This window comes from Pollicipes pollicipes, unplaced genomic scaffold (assembly GCF_011947565.3).
Source record: "Pollicipes pollicipes isolate AB1234 unplaced genomic scaffold, Ppol_2.1 Scaffold_4295;HRSCAF=5057_pilon_pilon_pilon, whole genome shotgun sequence".
Classification (NCBI taxonomy): Eukaryota; Metazoa; Arthropoda; class Thecostraca; order Pollicipedomorpha; family Pollicipedidae; genus Pollicipes; species Pollicipes pollicipes.
Window position 1 is genome coordinate 24551341 of NW_023596461.1, and position 9064 is coordinate 24560404.

At 55.8% G+C, this 9064-nt stretch overlaps 1 protein-coding gene across 1 annotated transcript; it reads right to left on the reverse strand.

Annotated features, from left to right (window-relative positions):
• Window positions 1-917: 917 nt before the first annotated feature.
• LOC119097047 (endochitinase) lies at window positions 918-8967 on the reverse strand. The gene is made up of 10 exons (XM_037220068.1): window positions 8869-8967; window positions 7807-7994; window positions 6916-7084; window positions 6535-6641; window positions 5911-6153; window positions 5379-5573; window positions 5082-5151; window positions 2729-2946; window positions 1879-2124; window positions 918-1455 (listed from the first exon to the last, which is right to left on the reverse strand). The coding sequence occupies exons 1-10, from the start codon at window positions 8954-8956 to the stop codon at window positions 1264-1266; spliced, it is 1716 nt and encodes a 571-aa protein (XP_037075963.1). The 5' UTR covers window positions 8957-8967; the 3' UTR covers window positions 918-1263.
• Window positions 8968-9064: the final 97 nt, after the last annotated feature.

The window sequence follows — 9064 nt, forward strand, 5'->3', positions numbered from 1 at the left end:
ATCTTCTGGCGAATGTGTGTTGAGTATTTTGGGAACACTATGTCAAGGTTTCCAAGGCATCTATGACGCTGCAGTAGCGTTATTCATATTCTGCCATTCCATTGGCCATGCGGCGACCAATGCCAAGAAAGATATAATTGCCGAGTTGTTCCTATCTGGTGTTCGTGAGCTCGATTTCCAGATACCACGGCCGTCAAATGGCTCTCGATCAATGTTGTGCAAGGGATGATGACGCAATCAAATAATAACATATTGAAGAGCATATTTACTGAACAGAAAAAGCGCATTGTCTAGAGCCGCCATTTCCAGTTAAAGGTATGTCAATAGTTATAAGTCAGCTAAGTTAATCAAATCTGATACTTGCTTAATATCTTCAAAAGTGAAACACTCCCTTAAAAATGCCATTTTTGAGAAAAGCGCCTTAGACCTGACCCAGTGGGATCAATTATTCACCTAGCAGCGCATAAACCATAATTATCAACCGTAAAATCCGTTTTTATCAGCTTGGAAATGGCAGTGGGTCGCATCGGCCCAGTCCTTCCTCATTATGGGAAACGGTGAATACTTGTGGTCAAATCCAGACGTTAAAAAGTGGAAGCAACGCAGTCGCAGATCATCCCAGCACGATAAGGAATGCAGTTTGTGCAACAAAAAAAAGGAAAAAAGACTGTGGCTGCTGTCCTCCTTTCCTGGAAACCCAAAGCGACGTTGGGTCTCACGGTGCCTTTGCTACCTCCTGTGACGTCACATCGGCGTCAGCGATGAGAAGCCAGGCAAGTGCAACCTGCATACATGCTCGTGTTAGTCTGCCTAAGGTGCACTAAAATGTCCTGTTCTTGAGAGTGGTCGGAAAGAAACTGCTGTCGCTGTTGAACCTCGTCGAACTCATCAGCTCCGACGGAGATAAAATCGCTGAATAAATATGGGCCATTGCCTTTTATGTATTGGAGTCGTACTTTTCACCGAACGGCATTGCATTGTGGGTTTTGAATAACGGTCTGATCCTTTTAACTCTGACGAGAGCTGTAATTGGACTAAGAAAATTAGTGAATACTTAAGCATCGGCATCATCAGGTTTTCCACAGCAGCACCGAGTCTTCCATCTCTGGAAAATTTGATCAGTTTTTCACCACTAATGTACACAACATATCGAGATCAAAAGTATTTACACAGCCATTTTGATGGGAGCATATCTCACTTGCACAAAAGCACAGACGACCCCTGTCCGACTCTCACTGGCCTTGGGTGGCACGGACACTGTTCTCACTGCTTCTTCTTGTCCTTGGCCTGCTTCAGGGTGTTGCTGAGGATCTGCTGCAGGCGCCTCACCTCCTCGGGCTTCACCTTGGGCTGCTCAGTAGGCTGCGCTGAGGCCGCCGCTTCGGCCTCGGGGGCCGCCGTTTTGGCCTCGGGGGTCGCTGCAGGTGACACCACCTTCGGCGACGCCGTCCACGCCTGCAAAGGGCGCGAGAGATGTGACGGGGAGAACGGGTACACTCGGAGAACTGGATCACGTGTGGACGCGCTGGTCACATGAACAACGGTGACATTATTTGTTGGTGATAATTCAAATGGAAGTTGCCGGAAGGGAGCATTTCTACCGTGACAGGGAAATATTTTATGTGAACTGAGCCATGAGTGACACATTTTTGAACGGACAAACACTACCTGGCTGGAAATGCGACTCAGAGAAATCTGCTCCAGCGATTTGTGCTTTTTAAACATATGTATCCTGGAGCAAGAAACATAATAACTAGCTCCTCGGCCTCGCCTTCCAATGCCGCAGTGACAGAGGGCTCGGGTTGGGTGCGGCGATCCTCCCACACCGCCCCACCCGCAACCCACAACGGCCTCTGCCAGTGGGGCGCGGATTCTGACCTGATTAGAGGGCATGGTGCAGTTGGCCGGGTGCACCTCTGCCGGCCAGTTACACTCGATGCGCTTCTGGTCCCAGATCAGGCCTTCGGGGCACGTCTTCAGCTCCGGCACGCCCGCCACGCACCAGTAGTACTGGTCACAGCGCGCCGCCGGCAGGTAGTCGTAGCCCATCGAACAGTTGGCGCCCGGCGGCGGCGGTGGCAGCGTCGGCGTCGGACGGGTGGTGTGGGGAGGGTACCAAGTGTGCTGTCGGAGGTACGGAGTACGAGGTCACTGGGACGGGCTGTCGCCAGAGGTACCACGTGTGCTGTCGGAGGTACGGAGTACAAGATCATTGGGACGGGGTGTCGCCAGGTGTACCACGTGTGCTGTCGGAGGTACGGAGTACGATATCACTGGGACGGGGTGTCGCCAGGTGTACCACGTGTGCTGTCGGAGGTACGGAGTACGATATCACTGGGACGGGGTGTCGCCAGGTGTACCACGTGTGCTGTCGGAGGTACGGAGTACGAGATCACTGGGACGGGGTGTCGCCAGTGGTATCACTTGTGCTGTCGGAGGTACGGAGTTCGAGGTCACTGGGACGGGGTGTCGGTAGGGGTAACACTTGTGCTGTCGGAGGTACGTAGTACGAGGTCACCTGGACGAAGGGTGTGACATTATGGAACAGAGGGTATGACCAGGGGGCTCAAAATGCCTGTTTAAAGGTACAGCATACAGAGGGCCATTTAGCATGGCGACGAAAAAATAAGCAACGTTTCACGGTACATGCCTACCAGTGTTACCTGCACGAGGAACAATATCCCTATGCCTGTTTGAGGCACCGATCAGTGCTCGCACTGGGGCCTACCTTGGTGGTGGGAGGCGTGGTCGGCGTCGGTGGTACAATGTAGTCCTTGAGCTCGTCGTGGATGACGCGCATCACAGGGTTGGCACCGTGACCGCACATGTTCCCGAAGTCGTCCATGTCGGTCGACCAGACCATGCCGCCGCCATACCCGTTGGCCTTGATGAAGTCGGTCTTGAACTTGATGCTGTGCGGGTCCTCGTAGCCCACCCACTGGTCATCTACGGCACGGAGCAATGCACTCAACGATTGAGGATCGACCGACCCAGCACGCGAGCATCGGCTGGAGGTCAGGGTTGACCATCGGGTGGAAGTCAGGGTTGGCCATCGGCTGGAGGTCAGGCTTAACCATCGGGTGGAAGCCAGGGTTGACCATCGGCTGGAGGTCAGGCTTAACCATCGGGTGGAAGTCAGGGTTGGCCATCGGCTGGAGGTCAGGCTTAACCATCGGGTGGAAGTCAGGGTTGACCATCGGCTGGAGGTCAGAGTTGACCATCGGGTGGAAGTCAGGGTTGACCATGGCTCCTCCTTCGAGGATAGTTGTGGGGTGATCCGGCCATACGCATGCGTGGCTTGTAAGTGACGAGTGGGCTGTTGTGACAAGAGAACAGCTCATGCCGGTTGTAAGATTGTCGAATGCAGCATACGGTGAAATAATTACTGAAGCTGTATACAGTATCCCGACAGCCGTCCTACCCGCCAGCTGCCGTCCCGATCACTCGGGTGGTTGAAGTGCCTGCCCTCTGATCCTGCCGTTCGTTGCCAGGTGTGTTCGAGTCGCTTCTTTTGCGCTCGCTATCGCGTTCGCTATTTGCTCTTGACTGGGATAGCTTGCGATCGGGAGCAACGGCCGCGCTGAAGGTCAGGTGACGTCCGAGGGCTGGACGGACCGTGTCGAGCATTGCGGTGCGTCACACTTTCGCCACATTTTTTGGTGGCGAAAAAGTTCTGACTTGTTTGAAAATTACGACTTTTCTAGTCAAGGTCAAGGCCAATATTCACGGTGCAACTAGATCAGTAATTTCGGTATGGTGGTGTTCGTCTGCGATTTGGGCTCAATCGGTCGTGCAGGTATGCGAATAAAGGGCGCATATCGAGTGAGGGACTTACGCTGTATCTACACAAAGCACCTGCAAACGTATATTGGCTTAAATCATCTATCTCCTCGCCTTAGTCGTCTGAGGTCTGGAGCCTTCAGTACAAGTCCGAGTCCACGCCTGCCATGCTGTATTAGCTAAAGTCCGTAAGCTCTATAGCGCACGGGTTCAGGCTCAAGCCATGGCCTTTTGGCTCAGGATACCTGTCCGTCAGTTCCGCAAGAGATAAGTCAGGGTCCCCGAGTCCAACAACTGTGTATGCGATCGGACAGGACAGCAAATCATCCGGGACAGGACACAGCTCACCGTTGATACGATCGTCATCCATCCGATCTCAGCGACCCTTTGTCATGCAATCGTTATGCATTCCATGCACCGTTTTACGGCTGACCACGTTTTTTCGCTAGGTCAAGGTCGCGTTTTTTATTCCTCACGAGAGTTGTCAAGCAATGTCTTTCGGTGGTGAATCTTCCCCATAGGAAATACTGCGCGTTGTGTTTATGATATCCATTTTGTTTGGATAGGAACTTTCGATTAGAGTCCGAGTGACGGAGTTTGGTCCAAGTCTGCTTCACATTCATTAATGCTTAAGCGTGAGTTCCAGACCAGGCTAACACGTGTTCATTCGTGGAAATGTAGTCCGATTCAGCCTTGAAATGAATCAAGGTCGAGTTTCGACTCGAGCCCGGGAGCCCACCAAGGCGCTTCCCAAATTATCCAAACAAGATGCTTCCCAAGCTAGCCCAACAAGATGCCATGAACATTGCAACATCATCACATCGGTACAAAAACTGAAAATGTTATGGGACACTCAGCATAAGAAGTAATATAAGCTGACATCTGTGCCAAGCCATAGCCAGCATAGATATTGAACAGCGGCGATAAGGAAGCTCATCAGTCATAAAACTTAAGTTCGAATACAGTACGAGCGCGATGTTTGTTCGGTCGTTGGGGCTTGAATCCTCTTGAGGGTGGAGCTGAAGTTGACCATATCACTCAAGCTGTTTGTTTAAGCAAAAGATTGCTGCCACGAGATTGACTTCTTGGCAGCTTTACTCGGAGCAAGTGCAGATAACGAGTAGACATCACTGTTTAGGCCAATGTAAAGCAAATGTGAAAACATTGTGTGTAATGTGGATGTCGTAAATCGCATTACCCCTCTATCACGCATTATGCCATCGCCACCGAAGACATGGACATTTCTGTGGCCATACGAATCACTTCAACGCCCCAAGTAAAAAAAGACCAAGTCTTCTTACCTTTGTAGGCGTACGGACACTTGCCGATGTCATCGAACTCCTGTCCCCAGCTGTCCACGATGGAGCAGATCTGTGAATACGCAACCGTCATTCGGTTAGTCCCCGCATCAGAAAAAGGGTTACGAAGACTCCAGTGCGTCCAGCAAATACAGCATGGTTCAGCAGGCTTGGCACAGGTTCGCAGCAGCCTCGTAAACAACTTTCTGAACGCTAGCGAACATCGCCAACTGGGAACAGCGCGCAAAAGGGCATTGGTTCCGATGCTGCACCGTCGACACAGAAGCCGCTCCTGGTTACCTCGTAGTAGGCGAGCGTGCCGGTGGCGTTAGTGTAGGGTCCTGGCGCCCCGCCGCCGATCCATTTCTTGATGTAGGCGCCCTCGTCGTGGCTCTTGGGGTCGGTGAGTGTGTAGGTGCGGCCGTAGACGGCCAGGCCGACCAGGAGCTTGTCTTGCGGGCAGCCGTGGCGCACCCACACCTTCATGCCGTCCTCCTGCGAACATCCGGAGAACCACGTCAGGCCCCGGTTACGGCGCACTGAAATGACGGGCCGCAGTCAGGTCACAGGTCATGATCAGATAACAACCAGGTCACAGGTCACGGCCAGACCACAGCAAGGTCACAGGCCACGGCCAGAAAGCAGCCAGGTGTTTGCGGTGAGGTGGCTGCCCCTTTCATCCCCAGCTGTTCGACGTCAGGGCACCAACGCCCACGCCCCGGACTACACACCAGATACACGTGCGGCACTGTTGGAGCACAGGAGCCCACACGCCTCCCTCCCCCCCCCCCCCCCGACCTCAGCGGCTCGCGGCCGGCCGCCGCCGACTCACCACGTTGAGTTTCTCGTAGCTCCACTGGTCGAGCCCGGGCCGCTTGTGCAGCGGCGTGTGCACGTCGGCGTAGCCCACCCAGTTGCCGCGCAGGTCGTACGTCATGCCGTGCACGGCCGTGATGACCGAGCACAGCGCCGGCACGTCGTAGCCGTCGCCGATGCGGAACTCCACCACGCCCACGGCCATGGTCAGCTCCCAGGCGGGGTTCTCGGCGTCGAACGCCGCCCGCACTTCTTGCATCTGTCGGAGCGCGGCGTCGGCTACAGCGCTGCACAAGGTGACATCCCCGTTTGTTTTAGGGAACGCGACGCGCCGAACGTAGGCGCTTAGGGGTCCCGGTGTAGAAAAACGTACAGCTGTGCACACTATGCTGCGCTGAAGTACGCTGAAGAATACGCCGTACACTGAAGTGCCGTACCGAGCAGTGAAGCGATCACTGCGCCCGAAAATAATGGAGCAGTTAAGGTTTACCAGTGATACGCGCCACAAAAACACGAGCGCAAACTTTTTGTACGTTAGGATTTGTTTTGTGTTGCAGAGATTACTGAATTCCCCGATGTCTGTGAGCATACAATGCATCAAGATGGGGGAGATATTCCTTCTCCGCGCGCGGCAACTTACAAATTTGACGAAGTTGACCTTGTCCGCGTATGCGCCGCCTCGATCGGCCGCTCCCGGGTACTCCCAGTCCACGTCCAGGCCGTCAAAGTTGTACTTCTTGATGAACGCTGCGACACAACGATCACATCATTAGGAAAATTACTGAACAAAGTGTTTATCTAAAAACTTAACGTGTTTTAAAAATTTAACGTGTTTAAAAACTTTGACGTGTTTAACTGAACTGGATTTTGCTGGCATAGGCCTTTTTCTTGACGTGCATAAGTGTGTCGCAGTTCTTCCGTCGCTTCAACCGCGTCCAATTTTTACGACTGACCTGAGTGGCTTGGGCCTTCTCCCTGGACCAGCCCAGTCGCTAGCGCGACACAGGCCATTCATACGTACCGACCATGCTCTTGATGTAGGACTGGCGGCGGCCGGGGTCCGACACGAGCTCCGAGTACTTCTTGCCGCCCTCGCCCCAGCCGCCCATGGCCACCGTGGTGACCAGGCCCGGGTAGCGCTTCTTCAGGTCGGTGAACCGCCGGAACGCGCCGTCCTCGCCCGTGTCGTGCTGCCGGCCAGAGACGCGGCTCGGTCAGGGCTGAGCTGAACCCAGACCAGGGCAGGCCAGGGGACTGCCACCGCCAGAGACGCGGCTCGGTCAGGGCTGAGCTGAACCCAGACCAGGGCAGGCCAGGGGACTGCCACCGCCAGAGACGCGGCTCGGTCGGGGCTGGCTGGTCCGGGCCCAGGGCAGGCCAGGGGACTGCCACCGCCAGAGACGCGGCTCGGTCGGGGCTGGGCTGGTCCGAGCCCAGGGAGGGCCAGGGAACTGTCACCGCCAGAGACGCGGCTCGGTCGGGGCTGGACTGGTCCGAGCCCAGGGAGGGCCAGGGGACTGCCACCGCCAGAAGGGCAGCAGGAGAGGCATACTGACCGCCAGCCGGGCTCGAGGTGAACAGTGAGGTCGTCTCAGCAACCATTGACAGCGGTCATATCGTTTGAACACTGCCACAGCAACTCCCGGGCACTAGAACAGCTACCCGACTACCTTAGAGATGGAGCCACCCGGACCAGACTGGGACTTTGATTCAAACTGGACCGGTTGTCTTTCATGACACCTCCATCGTCAGTTCCCTTAAGATGTACCCATTCGCCACCCTGGACAGTCGGAGCATACTACAGCTGCAGCACGCAGCCCGGCGCGTGATGGGCGGAACTGATTGGCGGAACTGCCTTCATGACTGGGCGTGGCCGGACCCGCGAAGCTAGCCGACGTCGTGGTGCACTCACGTCCGGATCCAGGATGAGCACCTCCCACGTGACGTTACTGACGCCGACGAAGGCGTAGATGAGGTGGGTGCAGAGGTCGGCCGGGATGTCCTCCACGTCATAGCTGCCGGCGCCCACCCGCGAGTACGCCCAGCTGGCGAAGTAGCAGGTGCGCCGTCCCTGGCGGTCCGCGGTCCGGATCGGCCACACTGGCGTGCAGGGTCGGGGAGCCGGGTCACACGCGGTCTTTATTGGCCACACTGGCGTGCAGGATCAGGGAGCCGGGTCACACGCGGTCTTTATTGGCCACACTGGCGTGCAGAGTCAGGGAGCCGGGTCACACGCGGTCTTTATTGGCCACACTGGCGTGCAGGGTCAGGGAGCCGGGTCACACGCGGTCTTTATTGGCCACACTGGCGTGCAGGGTCAGGGAGCCGGGTCACACGCGGTCTTTATTGGCCACACTGGCGTGCAGGGTCAGGGAGCCGGGTCACACGTGGTCTTTATTGGCCACACTGGCGTGCAGGGCCAGGGAACCGGGTCACACGCAGTCTTTTCCACTTAAGAGTATACCGATAATTATAAATGGGCTTGTTTCATCATAGGTGACATCTGCTTCAACATCCTCAGATGTGGAACATTTCGTTCAACTGTTACATAGTCACACACGGAGGAAGATGGATCGGACCTGTCAGAGTTTGGTGCGTTCCTGGGTGTTAGAAAGAGGCATGAGGATAGGTCTCCAGCACATCATGCCAGATGTGGTCACACATGCCCCGGTGCCATGATAGTCGTAAGCGCCTCCACATCCAAACAAAACCAGGCCCAGTGAAGCCTCCCACGGTGGAAGCTGAGCCCGAACTGTCTGGCATGAGCCGAACGCCCGTGCTCTTTCCGGCGGTCATCCACAGCCCTCCGCCGCTTCACTGAGCGCAATTCATGCGGGGTAGTGTTCCGGGGCTGGTATCGATGACACTCAGACAGCTCACATCTCACTTCCTGCAGTAACGCTTCCTCAGGGAGGGTCAGGGTGGCTTTCTCAGACGGATCCACGTGCCCCACCCCAGCGAGCCGATCGCTCACCTCCCCCGGTGTTTTGCACCCTGGGCTGGGCGGCCAGGGCGGCGCCCACTCCCAGCAGCAGCAGCAGCAGGCAGCGCCACAGAGACATGGCTGGCCGGAGTCGTGCCTGTCGGCGTCGGCACACCACTTACGAGCGGTCCGAGGAGGGGGGGGGGGGGGGGAAGGCCGACACGGCCCGCGGCACTACACGGACGGG

Excerpts from the sequence above, each read along its gene's own strand:
- LOC119097047 (XM_037220068.1), bottom strand. The coding sequence starts at position 8,956 with ATGTCTCTGTGGCGCTGCCTGCTGCTGCTGCTGCTGGGAGTGGGCGCC. Across the intron at positions 6,642-6,915 it reads CTACATCAAGAGCATGGTCG|CGTTCATCAAGAAGTACAAC; the intron begins GTACGTATGAAT and ends GTTGTGTCGCAG. Across the intron at positions 5,152-5,378 it reads GCACGCTCGCCTACTACGAG|ATCTGCTCCATCGTGGACAG; the intron begins GTAACCAGGAGC and ends GCGTATTCACAG.